We start from the raw sequence: 21948 nt of genomic DNA on the forward strand, positions 1-21948 counted from the left end.
AAAAAGCCTTTTACTTTCTTTCTGCAAGAAATCTGTTGAGCCATACATGAGCCAGAGTACCTTAAGGTGACAAAGGTAGCTGAGGTGACCCATTCCTCTCAGCATATAAGGATCTTTGAGGGATCTGTGAAATTGGCATTAAATATGTGAATTTACAGTGCCTTTAAAGCTTTTCTTTTAATTAAAAAGCTCCAATATCTCTTTGGCAGACTGTTCCTGGAAAATAGTAAACTGGAATGCAGTGAAAATGAAAACAACGTTCTTGGCCAGGGTGGAAGTGGAACCGTTATATATCGGGCACGCTACCAAGGAAAACCAGTGGCTGTGAAGAGATTTCAGATAAAAAAATGCAACGGTTCTCCCACTTCAGCTGTAGGTACAGTACACAAAATTGGTATTGGGAATCAGCTCTTGCAGCCTGTGATCCAAAGCTAAAACCAAAGAGCCTTTGCTCTCCGAAGTGCTGGCAGCACCTGTTTATATGCTGCTTCGAAATTCATAGCAAAATTGATGTGTTTTCATGGAAGAGGATGCATCTTAACAAGTATTTCATGAAAGCACCTGTAAGATGTACAGAAGTTCACTGGCACTGTAGGAAGCTTCTTATCTGCAGGTCAGTGGGTGGACTCACAGGGTGCCAAGGCAGAACCATTGACTGGGACGGAAGGCAAGATTTCATCTCCTATTCCCAAGCTATTTGGCAATGAAAAGTGTGTATTTGCATGGGTTTGCACTAAGGACTTGCAGGTCTCTACCATTTCATGTCTTACTCCTTCTGTACCAGCAACTCAGGAAAGGAAATTGGAAATCCTTCTCCACCTGCCAGATCCTTCAGGCCCAGGTTTCCATCAGCAGTTCAGTCCATGAACAGAAGAAATAGGGAAAGTGCCTCACTTCCTCATTTTTATCAGGGAAAGGTGCGGTGAACCCCTGAGGTGTGGAAGAGGCCAGCTGCTGTCCCAGTGACAGATGGCCTTCGGAAAGACCAGACTTTCCTGAGCAGCCTGGGGTGTCTCATGGCAGGAGGAGAATTACCACAAAGGGTCCCGCTTCTGGCAGGGCAGGCAGGAAAGGGTAGAGAAGACTCCTTCCACTGAAGGTTCTTCTATAATAATGTCCACCCTCAGAGAATGTTACTTTAAAAAGGACATCATGAGGTTTCATTTGCTCAGTGATTAGCACCCTCCAAAAAGTCCCTAGCTTGCTTTCTTAGCTGGAGAGTGAGAAGGAGTTTGTTTGTCTTGCCAGATACCATGCTGAAACACCTGAGAGCTATGGACGCCATGAAGAACTTCTCTGAGTTTCGCCAGGAGGCCAGCATGCTCCACTCACTGCAGCATCCCTGCATTGTCTCCCTCATTGGCATCAGCATCCATCCACTCTGCTTTGCACTAGAGCTGGCTCCTCTGGGCAGCCTCACCACTGTCTTATCCGAAAACTCCAAAGGTAAAAGCGTGGTCTCCCGCAGGGAGAGCTCACTCCCCAAGTCACAGTAGCGAAAAATGGTAAACAACACTGAAACTACTGCTTTATTTACTGAAGGGGATTTTTTTTTTTCCATACTAGGGGAAGTAGGAAGGATGGAATTGCTCTTAAACTGTGCCTTTAGTAACCTAGTAAAAAATGATGTTCAGGGTTTTCAGAACTTCTTTGAAGACCTGGGTTTTCAATTCCTCTGCAAATTAATAAGTGCATCTCACTTCAGTGCTGCCTGTGTGGTCCTGTGTTGTTCCCCCTTCAGATGAGTGTCTGGCACTCTAAATTCGCTAGTAACTGCCTGTGTTTTTGTCGCTATCAAATGAACGATACTACTTCTGAGATAGGTTGAGGCCATCTGACCCTCTTGGCACCTTGGCTATGTGTCAACTTGCAGTCAAACACTAATTTTCACCAGAAGATTCAGGGATCTAAAAGTGAAAGGCTTTAAAAAAAAATCTAATAGAACTGCCAGATGCGTATAGTAACATGAACAGTGTCACTTCAAGTCGTGGCGCTGAGTGATGTTTTAAATGGTTGTTACTTCTTGCTCTGGAGTTTGAAAGAGAAAGAAATGGGGGGGAAAAAAAGGAGCTATTACAAGAACTGAAGTCAGGCTGTTCCTTTGTGACAGGGTCTTCCTTTGTGCCTCTGGGGCACATGCTGACGCACAAAATAGCGTATCAGATTGTGACAGGCCTTGCCTACCTGCATAAGAAGAACATCATCTTCTGTGACCTGAAGTCAGACAACATCTTGGTGTGGTCGCTGGATGTCAAAGAGCACATTAACATCAAACTCTCTGACTACGGAATCTCCCGGCAGTCGTTCCATGAAGGAGCACTTGGCGTGGAAGGCACGCCAGGCTATCAAGCCCCTGAGATCAGGCCTCGGATAGTCTATGATGAGAAGGTAAATATGGCATATCTCTGGGGGCAGCCCCTGGGTGACAGGCTTTCCCACCGTGGTCTTTCTTGCTCTACTCTCTGCTCACCAAGGGAGGTTTTGCCCTTTTCTCTCTGTTGCTGCCTCTAGGTTGACATGTTCTCATATGGGATGGTCCTGTACGAGCTACTGTCTGGTCAGCGGCCTGTGCTAGGACAACACCAGCTCCAGATTGCTAAGAAGCTGTCTAAAGGGATTCGTCCTGTTCTTGGTCAGCCAGAAGAGGTGCAACTATATAGGATGCAGGCACTCATGATGGAGTGTTGGGACACTAAGCCAGAAAAGGTATGAGACAACCCTCAGCGCCAGTGTTCTCTGGTCATGTAGCTACAGGGCTCTGGCAGGCCTCTTCACAGAGGAGAGCAGGGTTCTGTCTTGGTACAGCAGAACAGCTCAGTTGCCTGTTTACCCCTCCTGCTAATTTGACCCGGAACTTCTACAAAATTAAATTAGAGTTTTATGAATGAAACAATGGGAGATTCGTGGCCTTAGACATCTGGGGTGACACGAAGGTCCCTTGACGTCAATGGCAGTTAAGCTATTGATTTCACTTGGGCAAGACATTACCCATAATTTCTAGAAGCAGCTACAGTATCATGCTGTGAGTGTAACTACAAAGACTTCAAAAACCCCGAGATTATAAAAGGCAGTATGAGCGGATAAGAAAAGGGTTTAAAGTATGAAAAAAGGATTTTGCTGCATTATATTTCTCATTAATTAAGCTGGCATTTCAGAGCTCCTGTCCTTCAAACAAAGGTTGGCTTGACGCACAAACAGCTAGACTCTGTCGTGAGATTGGGTCAGCTTCCAAAGTTCTTACATCTGAAGAAATTCTTGAATAAAAAGTGTAAGAGAAACATGGACCAAAACATGGAAATACAGAAGATGTTTGGTGTCAGTGTCTGGGATAAAGAGGGATGCTAAGAATGAATGAGGTGGGATTTGTAAGGAGGATTTGGTGCAGACTCGAATACATAGCAGGAACTTTTATGAAAGAAGTCCTATTTCTTGCTCTCTTGCTCTCATAAATAATGACTATTATGACTGTTATTTCATCTGGACCTCCAGCTACCTGTGTGATGCATGTCTTTCTCTTTTCCTTTCCCCACAGCGTCCACTGGCCACTTCTGTCGTAGGACGGATGAAAGACCCTACCTTTGCAACATTTATGTACCTGCTGTCGTGCGGGAAGCAGTCTTCCTTCTTCTGCTCCCAAGGACAGGAATACACTGTGGTGTTCTGGGATGGAAAGGAAGACACCAGGTTAGATGGTTCATATTAGTCCTTTTTTTTTTCTTCTTCTTTTTTCATATTATAGTAAAAATCCTTCAGTGTCTTCACTAATGCCTCTGGGAGGGAGGTAAAAAAGGTAAAAGTGAATTTGGGTGAATGCCAAGGATACATTGAACACTGTTTTCCCAAACTCTTTTAATTGGGAACAGTGGTTGCTTTATAAAGGATATTTAATGAGCTTAACTCTGCTTCAATTAATATGAGGAGAAGATTAGGGCAGTGTAATGATTCATACACACAGGATGAAGTATTTGCACATGAGAACAGACGTGTTCTGCCTTTCCTAATGAGGCCATTTAACACTAAACCTTTCCTAATTGAGACTGCAGCTCCATCTCTGTTCTGCAAAGCAATTAAGCACATGTTTAAACCCTATTGAAATCATCAGGAGTTAGCCACATGCCTGAAGCTGTGTGTGCATCCAAGTGTATACTTGCAGTAAAATGTGTGCTACACCGAATAGGCATGTGCTTTAAACGTTATTAAATTGTGACTGAGATGATGGTATTTTGCTCAGCCACATGTGACCCATAGCTAGTTAGGTTTATTTTTATGGATGTTACGGATTTTTATAGCCCTCATTTTATTTGGAAACATTCACAAACTGATCTGAATTGTGTATTAATGTATTCATTATTTGTAAGCATTAACCTAGTGGGAAAGGTGAGGGATTTGTTTGTGAACTGTTTGCTTTGCTGTTTGCGGTGCTTGGTCAGTCGCTCAGCGCAGCCAGTATAACTATTCCTGATATAACTGGTGGAACACATGGGACTCGCAGATGTATTTTGAATACATGGATGCTGTCCAAATATTCACAGCAATATATCTCAGTGAATCTGCTTCCTGACTGGACAATCCAATTGCTGGAGACTGCTGAATAACAAATTACTTATATGGGACAGATTTCAGGATGTGTAATTGCTTGTGCCACAGTTGGTAAAACATCTGGGCTCACAGATGTGATTGTGAATATCCAGTTGTTGAAACACCCAAACCCTTCACCAAGCCCAGAACAAAAAAAAATCCTTTTAGTTCCAAAAATATTAATTAGTCATATTTATAAATGTTTTTATCAGGTTACAGCTTTTTGCTCTTATGTGGAAGAGGCATCATCTTCTGTTTATGTACTAGAATAAGTAATGAAGCAAGATAAGGCAGTGGACTTGGAGAAAGAGCACATACTCTCTTGAGAATCTTAATGGGCAAGAAAGGCTCAGACCTCCCAGCTATTAATTACTGCTGTTCAGCTGGAGCTGGTCGTCTTGCAGCTGAATTATAGTAACAGACCATGGAAGTGCTCCTAATCCATTTCAGTGCAAAGTCAGATAGCTGAGTTAAATCTTCACCGCAGCAATCACATATCTGCTCCCTGAGGAAGAGCTGTGGCACATCTGTATTTCTCTTCCCTTATGACAACCTTTTGAAGGGGTGGGGAGCATTGTAGCACTGTCCACATCATGTTAGGCCTTGGCTAAAAGTGCTGAGTACCATCCTGTAGCAGATTGCAGTAGCGAATTACTTTCTCTTTTCAGAAACTACACGGTGGTGAATCCAGAGAAAGGAGTCATAGAAGTGGAGAGGATGAGCTGCCCAGGAATGAGGCTGTGCTGCCAGCTAAAATTTCAGAATGCCCTGTGGGCTGCCACAGAGGTAAGCATGTCCTGCACTTCAGTGCCCTGCTCACGAGGAGCCTCATTAGAAGAGACACAAATCAAGAGCCTATTAAATTGGTAAAGCTAAGAGTGTTGGAGACAATGGGCACCTCAGATGAGCAGCATGACTTCATGTCTGCTGTTCCCTGGTGTATCGTTTCTGCTGGTTGTTTAGATGACACCTAGATCAGAATCATGTCTCCTGGTGTTCAGAGCGGTCGTGGGAACCTCTGCTGTCTGAGATGAAGCTGTCCAGGTTGTAGCATATCTGTGCTGAGGGGTTTCATCTGGGAAATGTCCTTATCTGTAAGTGATAAAGGGAAACAGTGAAAGAAACCATGCATTAAGGGTGGGGTTTTGAAAGAGGCCTGAGGGATTTGAAAGTTGGTGGGAAATGGGTACCCGAGTTTAGTATCCACCCTGGAAAACTATGACTGAAAAGATAAGAGTGAGGGAGCATGGCTGATTTATCTCTCAGAGCCCCTGTCTGCCCATCAAAAAGGGCTGTGTTAAGCGTCAGCCAGTTCTGACACAATCATTTGACAAAAAACAAATAAAAAAATGTTGAAACACATTGAAATGTTCCTGAAGCTCAGTTTCAGAGAGAGAAGAAAATGCTACACTTGCTGAATAAGTAATTTATGCTGGTTAATTCACTCAGCTGTAGTATAGATGCTGGAACTGAATGAGAGTATTGATCTTTCTTCCATGTAGGAAAAATAAGATATTTGACATTTTCTGTTCTCACAAAATGAGGCAAAGTTTGAATATTCCTATTTGTCCATAACAAGAAGTATAGACAAAGTATAAATCAGAAATCTTGAAGCTTTTTATTTCCACCTTTATGATCAAAATCCAATGCGTCAATATTCCCCAAACCAGGTATTCTGTTTCAGCTTAGTGGACACATGAGGTGTAAAGCAGGTGTAATTCCACGTACAGTGTAATACTGGCTTTACTTGAATTGACAGATTAATGCAAAATAACACAAAACATGTTTCAGTTCTCCTGACACGTTTGGGATCTATGCAGAATCAGGGTGTCAAATTCTGTTATAGAAGTGGTGATAAAACACCTGTAGTGGTGATTTTGGTTGCTCTTGGATGGTGCATACATTGCCCACAGCTCATTCGGGGGAAGGCAGTACCCAGTTTCTACCCACAGACAAGGCAGACAGTCTCCAGAGAAAACAAAGAGAAACCCAAGCTTTGGATATCGAGAAACACAAATAAAAACTGTTTTTGGAACCAAATTGATCTTGTCCAGATATCAAATGTCAACAGCATGAACGGTGATTGAAATTTATTGAATTTTATGTGCTTTTTCCCAGGACCAGAAGATTTCAGTGTACGGGTTGCAAGGCATGTGTCCTCTAAAGGCTCCACAGAAAGGTTTAGACACTCCTTCTACTGTGAGCTGCTTCCTGGTAATGCCTGTTGTCAAAAAGGTAAGGAGGAACCCAGCTCTTACTTGGAAAAGGAGTGTTAGTGAGACACGTCTGTCTGCTTCAGGGGCAAGCTGCCAGAGTTTGTGCCACTTGTCACTAGCCAGCATCGAAGGACTTTGCAATGTCTAGGAATGTTTTGGCAGTGGGAGGAGAAGGTTTCCAGGTCTTTGTGCCTCTGCCAGCAGAGCAAGAGACACAGGCGTGGGCATGAACCTGAGTCGGGGACCAGAGCTGGCACTTCCAAGCCTGCTGGGAAAATAGTCAAAATAGATCAAATTCCTCCACAAGGAAGTTTTCCAGCTGTGTTTCCACATCACTGCAAGACAAAGTTTAGGCCAATCAAGCAAAGTAGAGGGGACGTGAACTAATAATTAGTATAGAGATTTGTTAACTGTTAACACAGGACTCGGAATATCCTAACTGTTGCACTCACTATTTCCTTGGTGTGTGTGCAGCGTTGTTTGTGTGCACAGACATCTTTAAATATTATCTAGGCCCAGTCACACTTCTTTTTCTTTTTTTTTTTTTTTGGTTTTGAATGAGAACACTTAGATAATAAATGCAGTCCAAGAACTGCCACCTCTGGGTAATAACAAAAGCTGTATATAATCTATCTGGTTCTGGAAATGATAACATCCAATTACTGGCAAGCGAAATGTGACATTACTGCCTATTGTGGGCAAGTCTTGGGAGATGTATAAAAACTGGTTTGGGGCTAAATTATCTCCGGTTTGCCTACAGCCACCTTGAGTAAAAACATATAATTACATTCCAATGTTATTGGTAGCTGTGTATTTTTTGCAAATGCCAGTGTACTGTTAGGAGTCTAAAAGCTCAGTATGGAGCAGTTCTTAGAGCAACAGTGAAGCTGCTTTATAGCATGTCTCCGCTCTGCATTGTTGTCCATTTCTAGCTCATTTGCTTAGACTGCTGCAGACTGAATCCAAGGCAGATGGTTAATGTAAGGTGTACCACTTAACTTCCAAACATGGTGTAAGTAGGACTGAAGGAGGGCATAGATCTAAAGTTGGCAGAGGGCTGAATTTCACCCCCCAGGAGGCTGTGTCTGTTGGCTTTCTTTGGCTCCCAAACCTGTAGCGTTTCTTCGCCGTGGAGTTTCATTTCTGATGTGCAGGGCAAATTTCTTTTTCGTGCTGCCTGAGGTTTTGTCCAGGAGGGTCGAAGGAGTCTTTCACTTTCAGCTTTTCCACTGTCACACAGCTTGCAAAACCATTCCTCAGGGGTTACGCGTGGCTTTATGTCTCCTGGTTTCTATTTTCAGTTTGTGGCTTGCCTAGAAAATGTCATAAATAATACCAGGCCCTACAATAGTAATATTGAGTCTAGACACCTCCCTTCCTCCCCCGACCCTACCCAACCTTCCAGAAATCCACATCCCTTCGGCGCACTCCTTCTCAGTTTATTGGACTTACTTTTTCCTCTCTCCTTTCTATGAATGAATTTGGCAGTGAAATAGCCAGAGCAGCAGCCATGGGGATGTGCAGACCAGGTTGGCAAGAAACTAAACCATTTTTCAACACAGCCGGTTCTTCCCAAAAAGCTAAGTGGAAAGCTTACACTTGTCAAACTTACTGTATGGCCCAGCGAGTTGTATCAGAGTTATCGCATGGTAATTATTGTCCAGTGGAGAAGAGAATTGCTCACATGTCCCTGGGAAGAAAGACTTTAGCTGATGAGATGTGAGGTAACTTGCAGTCAGAGAATCGCCGAGGGACGTTGCTGGGAAGGGGAATTCTTTATGACTGCCTTGGGAAGGCTGATCCAAAAGAAACAGTTTCCAAAACTTGGTTTCTCATCCAAAGGAAGCATCATGGAAATTTAAAAGCAGCAGAGAGGGGCCCAGAATCCAAAACTCACCCGCCAGGGAAAAGTCTTGTACAATTTAAGCTTTTTTGTTGCATGGTTTCTGTCACCAGTATCATCGTTTTTGACAAAACAATAAAGTTTTCAGTGCATTCCCTTTCAGAAAAACAAGTAAGCACACAAACAGGTTAAAAAGACCAAAACGATGCTTTCTAAATTGTTTTGCAGCACTCTCACAAAGCAATGCTGAAGGAGAGAGAGATCTGAATGGGTGCGAGTCTCTGGCCTCCTGCAGAAACCTGGAGCACACGAAAACAAAAGCTGCATTTAAAGGCTGCGGCCTGCCGCGGCCTTCGGTGCCAGCAGTGCCAGACCCCGCGGGGAAGGAGGGAGGAGGTGACCGAGGCCGTGGTGCTGGGGGCAGCTTTTTATTATTATTATTATTTTTTTAACCTGCTCACTGCGGCCGTCCCAGCAGCTCTGAGCCTTGCACTGTCCTCAGCTCCGAGGACAGGACGTCTGGAGCCAGCTCATCTTCTGTGCTGCCCGTCACATACCGTCACAGCCCTGCTCGGAGGCCTGCCTTGCTGGCACGGCGGGGCTGCTGGCAAGACGGAGACTTCAAATGCAGTTTTGTTGCTGCGTGTTTTTCTTGGCTCCTCGTGGGGCTCGAATGTTGAAAATGAATTCTGAGAAAGTTACTTAAGGTTTCTGGAGCCTGCCGCCCTGCCTGCATTTGGTCGCTGTTGTAATACCCCGATGTGGAGAGTTTTTGCCTCACCAGCACCAAATGAAGTCCGGTGAGTCCGTGGCACCCGGGGGCACTCTTCCGTGAAATGGGTCACCTCGTTGTCCTCGTCAGGCAAGGGATGGCAGGTAGAGGGCATTTCTCAGGATTTTGAGCTTTTATTCTCCCTTTTCTAAACAAAGAGATGGTAATAGTGGATTAAAAAATCCCGACAGCCGAGTCTATGAGTTACAAGTGCCCCAAAGCACAAAACATCTTTCAGATTTGCTCCCACCGTAGTCTAGACAGGCTAAAATTCAGCACGGTTGGTACCATCAGTAGAGCTCAGTGGGTATAACTGGTGCAGCTCTGCCTGGTTGCGGTGTTGATTTCTCAGCGCAGGGGGGCTTTGGCCTACCAAACCCAGAGGGAATTGTGATTGTTTTACAGGAGCTGACACTAATCAAGAGAATATTTTTTTTTTTTTGAAGACTATGCTTGGATAATTCAGCATTTTCAAAGCAAGTGAGACAAAATTACAGAGGACTCTGAAGACTAACACTGTTCAGTGTCACACGAGGAGCGGTCCAGGTCAGCAAACCCCCAGTACGTTTAGGCGAGCCAGTGTAAGCACTCGAAGCAGCATTAGCCACAGCATCACGGAACTCCTCACCCTCTTGCAGTGCGCCTGATAATGAAACTCAGCAACAATTTTCTGATCATTAAAACAATGAAATTCAACCTTTTAATTTCACGTGTTCCCACTTCAATTTAAATTTTCCATTTTTAGTAAGAAATACTTGGTATGCAGGGTCCTTTGGACTGAAAAGTTGGACCATTTCCACCAGAGAAATGCGGGCTGTTCTGCTTTATTTTGTTCTGTTTTAAATAATCAAACTCCTTTCCAAAGGAAAAAAAAAATATAAATCCAAAGCCCAGCTTGTGCAAAGCACTGTGCCATGTTCCAACCTATTGATGCAACCTCCTGGCATATCCAGGAGCCTTCACACCAGATCCACATGGCAGCAGGGCCATGGCACCGAGCACTGCAGGCCACTTGGGTTTCTTTTAATTAGTTGTTAGAGAACTGGGACTGGACTGAGTTGAAGTCCAAGTCCCCTTTCACAACTTTCCACTTGCTTCTCTAGTTTTTCCCATTACAGGGAAGTTCTGCCGTGATTTGGATTAGTCATATGGGCTCAGCACACTGATGGCTTTACTCACACTTCGTATGCAGATAGCGTGGTTTACTCCAAGGCTCTTAACGAGCCTTGCAAACAGTGCTATCAATTAAACTAATACTTATCCCTGTGCTCTCTGCTCCTCGATATCTGAGAGCAACTCAAGACGCTGATTTTGGCCCCTGCAGACCTCAGCAGCCTGGGAGCTATCTTATGGGGCTGGCACAGCCAGGATCCCTGGAAGGGCAGGAGCTTTCCCTTGATTTCTGAGCAGCAACGGGTGACGCCAGGTCCCCGTCCCACCTCACAGAGGCAGGCAGCATTGCTGGAGCCCCAGGCATGCCAGGAGGCAGAGCTTTCTGCCACGACGGGGCCGTGGAGGGGTGAGGCTGTGTCAGGTCAGCTGGCAGCGCCACGTAGTTCGGTTCTGTTCGCTTTGGTTTGTATCAGCGAAAAAGCCCTGGGCAAAGAGGCTTTTATTTTTTTTTTTTTTTTTTTTTTTTTTAGAAGTTATTGCTCCCTGGGGAGGAAATAAAGGCCTTTGAGGTAGGCATTGTTTTATCTGCTGCACAGATGGGGAGTTTCTGGTACGGACCCAAGGTCAGGGGGAGTTAATTCCCAAGTGAGCCATTTCCCTGTCTGTTTAACAGCCCCTTGCACTGCTGCGGGGAGCTGGAGCTGTGGTGAGCTGTGGCCTTCTCACCAGCTCCCGTCCACAGGACACGGCATACCGGAGCTCAGTGCTGGCCTCAGCTCCTGCAGTGAACACATCTGTAGTCAGGGGCAGGTTTTAACTACCTACAGAATTGTTCACGGCACTCAGCAGCCGCTTTGCTGAGCTGCTGCTGCTTCTGTGCCCTCAGCTGGGATGTCCATGAGCTGCCGGGGCTCCCGGGCTGAGAGCACATCCCTGGGAGGAGTGGAGCTATCGGGGCAGCAGACATCAGATGCAATCACTCCATGCTCTCGTTGGGTTGTCTCCCTCTCCTTCCATTTCCTCCTGCATTTCTTCCATTCCTCTCCTACCTAGCCTGATAGCAATAGCTTCACTGTGCTTTACTCCTTTCTGGATGTGAGCCGGGTTTCTACAGCTGGATTCCTGGGATCGTGATGGCTGTCTCTGAACATGTTCCAGCTTGAATTTGTTAACCTTCAGGGCTGGCTGCCAGGCCCGTCTATCCTCCCTTGCCAATAAAGAGAGGTAATACTGGGTGAGAGGAGTATGGCTCTGCAGCAGCGTCCATGTAATGACTTCTTTTTCTGTTGCTGTTATCGCTGAGTGATTTGGGGTAAGTTACTCGTGTACTCATAGGCTTGTGAGAGGCAGCCAGAGCCTCTGGGATTGGAAGGTTTTGTGTTGGAAGGAGGTAAAGAATCCAGAGACAACCTGCCGACTCTTTCTTGCAGAACTCGTACGTGGTGCTGGCCGGCTTGTCGGATGGCCTCGTAGCAGTGTTTTCGGTAGCCCAGGGCATCCCAGCAGACACCTGCTCCTACCTGTGCTCCCACACGGCGAACAGGTCCAAGTTCAACATTTCCGATGACGACCCCCGGCAGAACCCCTACCCCGTGAAGGCCATGGAGATCACCAACAGCGGGGCGGAGGTCTGGTACAGCAACGGCCCCGGCATCCTCATCATAGACTGCTCCACCATGGAGATCAGCAGGAGGCTGGAGCCCTTCAGCCCGCCGTCGGTGATCACGTCCATCGCCTGCAACTCCGAGTGCCATGGGGAGGAGGTGGTTTGGTGCCTGGACGATAAGAGCAACTTCCTGGTCATGTACCACGTCACCACCTACCAGCTCTGCGCCCGCTACTTCTGCGGAGACTGCAGCCCCCTCCGAGACATGTTCACGATCCAGCAGCCCTCCGCCGTCATCCCAGCCACCGCACCCATAAACCCCAAAGCCCCGGAGGGAAACTCGCTGGCGGATATGAGCATTATCTACAGCCCGGAGGTTGGCACCCAGATTTTAAACCACCAGGACTCACTCACAGACTACTGCTCCATGTCCTCCTACTCCTCCTCGCCCCCTACCAGGTTCACCCGGTGCCCCTCCAGCCTGCCCAGCTCACCCATGAGCTCCTCCAGCGCACCGCTCTCCACGGATTTTGAGGAGCCTGACAAATTTCATGAACTGAAGCCTTCCCCGGATCACGATGCGATGCCTGCAGGTGACAACGCACAGCATCTTCAAGCTGTCAAGGTTCTTGCAGTGAAAGACCTCGTATGGATCCCCAGGTAAGTGGGTCGCTTACCAGAGCAACTTGATCCAAATCCCTCCTGGGCCGAGGGATGAGAGATGAGCTCCGGCTGATTCAGCAACGGTTGCATGCCCAGCGTGATTCACCTGCCCAGAAAATCGCGGTACCATTGAGAAATTACGTTCCCGGTACTATGGTACATCAATTTTTCTCCTCTTTTTTTAAAGAAATCTGGTGTTGGGCAGAATGGTCACATCTAATGTCTCGTGAGACTGATTTCAGCAGAATGGAAAAGTGGGTGGCGAGACTCGACGCCCCGTTTCCCTGGCTAATGGGGAAACAAAGAGCAGCAGGCAGCTCCCTCGCTCAGACGCAGCTCTGGCAGGTCCCGTTGCCTCCTGTTGAGCTGATGGAAACCACCAGAAACGCGATTTTACCAGCCACAGGGGCTCTCCTTGTGGTAGATCTGGGATCACACTTGGTCACACTGCAGCACCCCCTTTCCTGTAGGTCGTATTGCTATGGGAGGGGTTGTGGCAGAGGATGGGTATCTAACGTGGGTTTTCCTTGTCTGCCAGCGGTCCCCACTGCAGAGTACGAGTACAATCTCCCTTGTTTCTCTTCCAGGAGAGGAGGGGATATCATCGTGATCGGCCTGGAGAAGGAATCCGGCACCCAGCGGGGCAGAGTGATTGCTGTGCTGAAGGCTGGGGAACTGGCTCCCTACGGGTGAGGCTGGCGGGGACGGTGGTGCCCTTCACACCAGTTTCCAGGGGCCGAGGGTGGCAGAGGGTGGCTCTGCAGGCTCCAGGGGCTCTCGGGAGCTCCCTTTCTCCTTCCAGCACCATCGGAGAAGCCACCGGCTGGAGGAGGGTGAGGTCTGTGACCACAGTCAGGTCTCCAAAAGCCACAGACACCAAGCACCCCGCAAGGTGACAGCAGCGCCGCTTTACACAACACGATCAGTGTCGGTCTGATCCTGCCTGGTGCTGGCTCCCGGCGCTCGGAGGGCACCGGCACCTGGCAGGAGATGGCTGGAGCTTGGCAGGCCCGGGCCCTGTGTTAAGAACAAGCAGCGTATTTATGCAGAGCGCGGCGCTTGTCTGTGGCTTCATTCACGTGGGTCAGGTTGAAGTTCTGGCTCTAAATGAGCACCTTTGTGCTGCCGGCAGAGCCGGGCCGGGGGAAGGCTCCCGGAGCACAGGGGGGTGCAGTTACATACATTAATTTAAAATGTTTCATGCAGCAAGCGAGAGTCCAAGTAAATAAATAGCTGCTGGAGAGATGGGAGTGTTCCTGCTGATCACTTAAATACCGGGCTAGGATTGTGCTATTTATGTCCAAACAAATGGAGGTTAAGCAGTGCTAAGGATTATAAATGACCATTTATTACCGCTGGGTAAACACGGCGTGAGATCAAAGCGCTCCTGCCATTCCCTCCGCTCGTTAATTGAGTGTCTCTATCGGTAAGTCGAGAGCCAGGTATCGCTGACAGCTCCATTTTTTTCTTTTTACTTCGCCCAGTTCATGAAAAGAAATAGGGGAAAAAATGAGGTGTGGAGTCTGGGCAAGGTGTCCCGGCCGCCCCAGGCTCGCGGGTGCTGGCCGGGTCGGGCACGCAGCCTGCTGAGTCACCCAGCAGCAGCAGGATGACCGCTGGATCCTGCCTGCCTCCTCCGGGCCCGTTACTCACTTGGGCGTGGGGGGGGTTTATTGGCGACCCAGAGCCAGCTCCAGGCCCTGCACGGAGGGGGACGGGAAAGGAGATGGCTTTTTAGGACAGCTTGTGATAAAATCCAGCTGCCAAGGATGCCACGCAGCCCTCGTGGGCAGTGCTCACTGCTGAGGTCTGGGGGCCTTTCTGGGGGGTGTTTTGGGGCTGGTTTTCCCCCATCTGCTGTTGGAGTGGTGGAAATTGCCCAGATGGGGCTGGACTCTTGTCCTTTGAACCCCGCGAGGACAGAAGTACCATCTTCTGCCTGGCCAGCTCCTTCTGGGGTGCCTGCAGGGCCAGCTTCGGTCCCTATTGCTTGATCAGGGAATGCACTAGGAGGCTGTGAAGGGAAGCACCCCCACAAGCGATGCTGTCACGCAGCTCTCCTTGTACACAAACCTTACAGGTCCCCGTGCTGCTGCTCCAGGCTCGGGGCTCGTACCCTGAGCTGGCAGAGGTGGGCTCCATCCCGCTTCTACGTGGCCTCTTGGACCCCAGAAGCTCTTGGCAGCCTGTTAGCTGTGGCACGATGCAGCCTATTTTGCAAATACCCAGCTGGAGCTGTGGATTTAGCAGATCAGGAGATTACCAGCAACTTCAAAATGCCCCGGCAGACTTAGGCACCTGTCTTCCCGTTCAGGCACCTGAATCCCTTTCACAATCTCGTGTCCCCGATCTGCGTGCTTTTGCCATGCCGTAGTTTCCGATTCCTCTCCTTGCTGTGCTCTCCTTTCCCAAGGGTTTGCAGCTAAAAAAAAGGAGATTCGCTAGCTGGAAAGGGAAGCTCGTGGGGCAGTGCCTCCCAGGCTAAGGGCGGTGTGCTGCCTCAGCAGAGCTCCCCGCGCTGATGCCATGCTCTGCTCTTGGTTCCCCAGGACGCTGGTGGATGCTGCCCTCATAGCGAAGGACACCGTCGTGTGCTGCTTCAGGAACGAAAACATGGAGTGGTGCCTGGCCGTCTGGCGGGGCTGGAGCGCCAGAGACTTCAACGTTTTCTACCAGGCCTACGAAGAGCTGGGAAGGCTCGAAACCTGCATGCGAAAACGGAGGTAGTGCTCGTGGCAAGGGACCCAAGGACCGAGGAAGGATGGGACGCGTCCTGCTCCGGGCACAGCTGGACTCCAGGGCACAGCCCTGCACAGGGAGGGGATGAGAGGGGTGTGGGGAGCGTGCCTCTGTTTTGCTGCTAAAGAGCTCTGCGGGGTTTCAGCTGCTGGAGCCCCGTTGGGGATTTTGGAGACTGACAGCCCCGGTGTGAGGCTGGGCCGTGGGCACTCTGCACGTCCGCCTGCCACACGCTACCCTGCGAGCAGGAGGTGGCGGTGGCTGCACTTCTGCTCATGCCCTTTTATTCTGAGTTTCCTTCTCCCTGTTTTAAATTCCCTCCTCCCCCTCAGCACGCCCTGGCTGCTGCTGCTGCTTTTTTTTACGGTGCGTGTCGTCGGCCAGGAGAGCTCCATTTACTCCAGCGGGCTCTGTCCTGGGAGCCCCAGCACGTTGCAGTGCCCCAGCGCCTGCTGGCTGGCTCTGCGGGCTGTAACTCGCCCTGCTCCTGGGGAGATGTGCCTGCTGCCAGCCCTCTGCTGCGGGGCTGCTGCCCGCATCCCTGCACGTTTGTCAGAGGCTGCTTCAGGTGAAGCTCCTGCTGCGACCGCTGCGCAGGGACATCCAGGTGCAAGAACCAGCGATACGCTTTGGCTGGCCGGTGCCTTGCTGGTTCCTCCAAGCTATTACGGTGCAGTGTTACTGTGAGAGATCCTAAAATGAATCTCTCAGCCACTAACGTTGCACAATCGCAGTAAGCGAGCTGTTTAATTGCAATGTTGCAAAGTCAATTGTAAGAGAGCAGATACAAAGCAAAGCCACTCGGTTTGACAGATGCTTCCTGAAGTGTCAAGAAAGGAGCCCTGCGACCGGGAAGGCTTACAAGCTGTCCTTGTTCTGCTCCTCTTTCTCTTGGTAAATGCACTCTGGAGTATCAGGAACACAATAAGCTTAATTTGCCTGTGTATCTGTTCAGCTTCCGCTCGCTGCAGCTTTTATTTTATCTTCATTAGCGGCCTGGGATGGTGCGGTGGCTCTGAACACACTTCGTTACCCCAAGCTTGTACAGCAGTGTAAAAAGTGAGCCCGGCCAAGCGCCCTGTAAAAAGGTGTACAGTTTGGATTTTGGACCTTCTTTTTTTTTTTTTTTTTTCTATCCCAAGAAACTTGTGTGAGCATCGGCAAGGCTGGCCAAGGCCGAGCGGGCAGGTTAACCGTCTGGTTCACATTTCTGTTGCAGGCTGCTAAAATATCCTCCTTGGGAAACAAAGTGTATCTTAAAATAAACAGATTCCTCCCACGGCGGCGCTGCGTCGGTGGCACTCTTTAATTGGCAGCCCACGCCTGCATCAGCTGCGGCGCGATCGGGGTTTGCAGCAGCTGATGAAAATGCATCTCCTGGTGAGCACCACGGGGGATTTATCCTTTATCAGTCAATCTCCTGGCACGGCCTTACCTGTCTCCGTCCCTCCAGCAGCTGGTGGAGCCCCAGGCCCTGTGCTGTCCCACACGGAGCGAGGAGATGGCTCGGCCCTGCCCCAGCAGTTGCATGAGCAATCCCTGAAGCCCCCCCGGGGGCTGTAAAACAGCTTGTACTTCCATTGAGCCTCGCGTGTGTTCTTTGAGAGAACAATGTCTGGAAGAGCAACAGTGGATCCTTATCGTCCCTCTCACCCCGAAACATCCTGGGCACTGCTTCAGGCACCGCTTCCAAGGCCGATGTTCGGCCGCGCTCCCCGGGGGCTTGCACCAACGCCCCCAGGAGTCACCCCAAGCCTCGCCGTCACCTGCGGTGGGCACAGACCGGGCCCCGGCACAAAGCAGCCTTTGTTCTGCTCCCGCGGCCAAGCTCCCAGGCTGTTATTAAATGCCCGCCCGCCCCCAGACACATCATAAAGTCACCGCTCTGAAAATCCTGCTGCCGGGAAAGGACGGTCTGCAGCGGGTCGGGATGGTCGGCCGGGAAGGGAGAGGGGCCGGGGGGGCTGCGGTGGGGGACGGAGCTGCTGCGGGGCGGGAAGCGAGCATGTGGAACCGGGCAGAGACCTGCTGGGATGTGGGGTCAGAGACCAGGAGCCCAAAGAGCTTCCAACCGGGGAGTCAGGGCAAAATCCCCAACAAACCCAGAACCGTGTTAGTGCACGGCCCCAATAGGTAGGCGATGCATGTGTCACGGGAGTAAAATCCCCAGGAGGAAAAATGAACAAGAAAATAACGCCAACCCTACCAGTTCAGCTTGGGAGATTTCAGTGCTCGTTCCCAACCCTCCTCCCAGCAAAACCTCGCTCTGCTCCCAGCGGGATGGGTGGCAGCTACGGAGAGCAGCAGCACCCATTGCCCTGCCTTGCCTGGGGAGAGAGAAAAGGGCTCAAAGGCAGAAAAACCCCAAAGCCCAGGAACAGGGGACTGATTTCCAGCCACATTTTCCTGGTGGCTGGGTGGTGCTGGGGTGCGTTGTGGGGCAGGAGCAAATCCTGCTGCGCTCTTCCAGCGCTGTCCCATGGCTGTGGGGCTGGGTGCTCCCAGAAATTGGTTTTCTTTAAGCAAATGTTAAAAGGACAGGAAATAGGGTGGCTATTTTGGGCTGCCAGCATGTCCTCGGCTCACCCTGGGGCATAGGGACAGGGACAGGGTTGGGATGGGGGCACCGTGTGGGGTTTAGGAGCACCGTGTCCCAGGGCTGGGATTTGCTGTGGGCAGCAGGCGGCTGATGCCCTGCTGGGTCGGGTGGTTCGTCTTCCTCACTGCATTGCAGTGCCTAGAGAAATGTCAGTGAGATTTAAAAACACATAAGGCACCTTCGGCAGCATCCTCTCGGTCCCAGCCCAACACGGATGTCACTGGACGCCTCCTCCTGCCTGAGACGAGCCCTCCCCTGGATTTTTATTCCCCATCACTCTGTGTGCCCGCACATTTCCAGCACACATCCCTGTCTCCGTGACATGGCCCCGCAGCGGTCCCCAGCATCTGGGGCACTTCTGTCCCAGTCAGAGGAGCACAGGACACACCAGAGGCTTTGGGGACAGATGGGAATCGCTCGGTGCTTCCCCAGACCCCGCTGGGCACAATCCCCGTGGCTCTGGGCACTGCGGCCACCCCAAAGACCCAGCCCCAAAACCTCTCTGTGGCGTGAACGGGGAACCTCGCAGCGGGGCCGGGCTCTCTGCCACCCCCAGGCCTCCCTGCACGGCCACAGGGCCCCATTCATCGCGGCCCCGCTGGGCCCTACAAGGGGACTTTATGGGGCCAGCGCTGCTGAATGCAGCATTAAGGCGCCCGCGCCGCGTCCTGCGGGGCCCCTGCCGCCGGGCCCTCTCCGTAGGAAAAATATGAGCCGGGGAAGGCTCCTCTGCACAATTCAGTCCTGTTTTATTTCTTAGTTCTTCTGCTTGACAATAGGGTCTTTTACGCAGCATTTTCACGGCGCGGGAAGCCCCCCACCAGCCGCCGGCCGCAGGGTCCCGGGGCAGCCATGGGGGGGTCCCGGCACCCCCGGGGCCTTGTTACGGGAGGTGCAGGGGGCTGCTGGTTTCCGCACCATTAAGCACTTCTCAACATCTTCCGGCCCTAATAAACGCTCCTTGGGGAGCTGTCACTCTGACCCCTGGGGATGGGGGTTTCTGAGGGGTTTGGGCGATGCGGGCGGCACCACGGGGACGGGGCTGCCAGGGGTGCTCCGCACCCCAAATCCCCGGCTGGGGGGGGAGAGGAGCTGTTACAAACCCGGGAACTTTTCAGCTGTTCCAAGTTTTTTCCCAAAAAAGAAATAAACAATTCACGATTCCCTTTGTGCGCTTTGCTTACACGCAGCTCCTGCTTCCCTGGGAGAAGGCGGCGGCGCTCGGCCCAGCTCCGCGCACGCTGCCTGCAAACAGCGGCTGGAAACACTGCCGGGCCCTGCCAGAACCGGCCCAGGGATGCTCGGAGAAAAAGCAATTAAAAAATTCCATTAAAAAAACAAAGTCCTTTCCACCTAGACTCCCAAACCTGTCTGCGTTTTGACGTGAATTACTTTGGCCACGTCTCAAGGCGGGGAGCTGGCTGGGAAGCAGGAGCGGGGGCAGTGATCCCGGCAGTGCCCCGCAGCTTTGCCTCTTTTATTTTTTTTTCTTATTATTTTGGGGGAGAAGCCAGGGCTGGGGGGGGCTGCGGGCCAGGCACAGGACCGCGGTGCTTGCTCTGGAGAGCAGAAATGAAGGAAAGCATCGGCTTGGGGAGACAGAAGCCATCGGCCACGTCCCCGGGTTTGCAGCCATGGAGATGGGTTGGAGATAAGGAGGGGAATGGTGATGGGATGGGTTAGGGAAGGAGGAGGGGGTGGGGATGGGGACGGGAAGGGGAAGGGATGAGGAAGGGGTGGAGGAGGGAATGGGAAGGAGGAAGGATAGGTTTGGGGGTTGGTAAAGGGATGAGGATGGGGAAGGAGCCAGGGATAGGGATAGGGGTTAGGGATAGGGACAGGTGCCCCAGGGCCCACCTTTAGTTTCAGAACCACACAAATCACTGCCCGTGGAGCCAACGCCAGCAGAGCAAACAGCACCCATCTTCCCCATGTCACAGCCTGTTTGCTCTGGGCATTTGTTTCAGCACGCAATCACTCAAGCGGCTTTTAACTGTGCCCTTTTGTAGGATCCCTGTCATTGAAAAGTCAAAGCAGAAAGGTGTGGGTTTTGTGGGTTTTTCCTTTTTGTCTTCCTTCTCTAAAGGAACAAAGAGGGGGCGAGCAGCAAAGCAGGAGCCAGGAGCCGGCCCCGTGCCCAGCAAAGCTCCCCTGCGCCGGGGACCCCTGCTTCCAGCCCGCTGGAAACCTTGGAGCCCATTCAGGTCATTTAAAGTCGAGGTTTTTATTGAATTAAAGTGTGAAAGTAAATACAGCCAGCCCGGTATTCCGTCTGTTATTTTTTTTGATGTTAATTCGATTTTTTTTAATATTTTTTTTTCTCCCCGCTCATAAAGGTGATTTGCAGCCTGGTGGATTTCTGCCCTGGCAGCGCCGCTCCCCCCCGAGGAGCCGCTTTGGGGCTCCTGCCCCCGGAAAACGTCGACAGCAGCTTGGAAGAGGAAAGCAAAGCTCCTGGGGCAGCAGCGGCCGGGTGCAGGATGCAGGGTGCAGCCCATGGGATGAGTGCACCACGGCTCCAATGTGCCCAAGCCATGGGAGCTGAGGACGTCCCCAAGCCTGCCTCTGTCCCATGTAGAAAAAACCCTTTGAATGCAATACGAACAACAAAAAAAGTGGATTAGCTCCAGCCAGAGCAATAACTCATGATCCCAGAGCAGTAGAGATTACAGAGCTGGGCACAAAAACATTTATTAAGACAGGGCGCAATGACCTGATCCCCACGAAAAGCGCTTGGGGGGACCCGGCAGCGTCTGCCCGGGCGAACAGAAACCTGCTCGCACTGCGCGGCTTGCACGGCCTCTGAAGGACGTCTTCCAACAATCTCTCGAGTGAGGCTGGCTGTGCAAGCGGAATATTTTTAGCAAGTATTCATGCAAAACGACTTAGTCTAATGATTTGCAGCGTAAAGTTAGCCCAGCACCGAAAACTCCAGACTAAGCAGATTCGGGGCTGGGACCTTCTTGCTGATGTTGCTGGAAGGCGCCGCACGGCCAGGTCCAGGGAACTCGCTTGAAGGCCAAAGCTGGTAACTCATTTTCAGGGCAATAAAAACCCACTGTGCCTGAAGGACCAGAACTTGAAATCCTTCCACAGACCGTGACTCTGCAAAGCTGCACACAAATATTTAACCTGCAAAGAGGCGCTCCGAGCGCTGCGGCCACCGAAGCGCCGCGCCGCCGTTCCCCGTCCCGTTCCCTCTCGTCCCCCATCCCCTCTGTGCACCACCATTTATCCTTGAGCAAGGGCAGAAGCTGCTGAGAGGGAAGCGCTTTTAGAGAAGGGTGGCAGTAAATCCAGCTCCTCCCTGAAGGATCAGGTCTTTAACTCCTGTGTGTGATGCACGGAGCCCAGTGCAGCCTCGGTGTCGCCCCAGCCCGAGGCTCACCACGGATTTCGGCCAGGCCGCCCTCACCACCCTGCACCATGGCTAAGCACGCAGGGAGAACGAGGGAAAGAAGTGCCTTGCATTTATTTTTTTTTTTAACAGTTTTAAAGCACGGAGAAGCAGCTGAGCAAACTGCTCTCGGTCACCGCGTTGCTTCAGAGTGACATCCTCACATCCTGAGGTCCTGAACAGGCTGCAGGCAATGCTCCTGGCGTCCCCGCTGCTAATTCACCTTTCAAAATTTAGAAAACTTCTCCCTGAACCGAACAAACGAAGCAAACTGCAAGCCCAAAGTCCCAGCTCCAAAAGTAATTTCTGAAGGCTGGGTTAGCACCTGAGGGCCAGTGGCTTCCACCTGTGCAACCTCCTTAAACTCGGGCAACAAATCGAGCTTATTTCAGCATAAAATGTTGTTTTATAAGGTTAGCCTT

General features: G+C 50.6%; 1 protein-coding gene across 4 annotated transcripts in view; it reads left to right on the plus strand.

Annotated features, from left to right (window-relative positions):
• Window positions 1-15973, plus strand: part of LRRK1 (leucine rich repeat kinase 1) — a 74984-nt gene extending 59011 nt beyond the window's left edge. For all 4 annotated transcript variants that reach the window (XM_035335393.1, XM_035335394.1, XM_035335395.1 and 1 more), the window contains 10 exons: window positions 210-376; window positions 1249-1446; window positions 2111-2388; window positions 2512-2706; window positions 3533-3684; window positions 5247-5364; window positions 6697-6813; window positions 11953-12788; window positions 13379-13480; window positions 15341-15973. In XM_035335393.1, the coding sequence (XP_035191284.1) occupies window positions 210-376; window positions 1249-1446; window positions 2111-2388; window positions 2512-2706; window positions 3533-3684; window positions 5247-5364; window positions 6697-6813; window positions 11953-12788; window positions 13379-13480; window positions 15341-15518 (2341 nt within the window). In that variant the 3' untranslated portion in view covers window positions 15519-15973. The remainder of the gene's footprint in view (window positions 1-209; window positions 377-1248; window positions 1447-2110; window positions 2389-2511; window positions 2707-3532; window positions 3685-5246; window positions 5365-6696; window positions 6814-11952; window positions 12789-13378; window positions 13481-15340) is intronic.
• Window positions 15974-21948: the final 5975 nt, after the last annotated feature.

Source organism: Oxyura jamaicensis, chromosome 10 (genome assembly GCF_011077185.1).
Source record: "Oxyura jamaicensis isolate SHBP4307 breed ruddy duck chromosome 10, BPBGC_Ojam_1.0, whole genome shotgun sequence".
Classification (NCBI taxonomy): Eukaryota; Metazoa; Chordata; class Aves; order Anseriformes; family Anatidae; genus Oxyura; species Oxyura jamaicensis.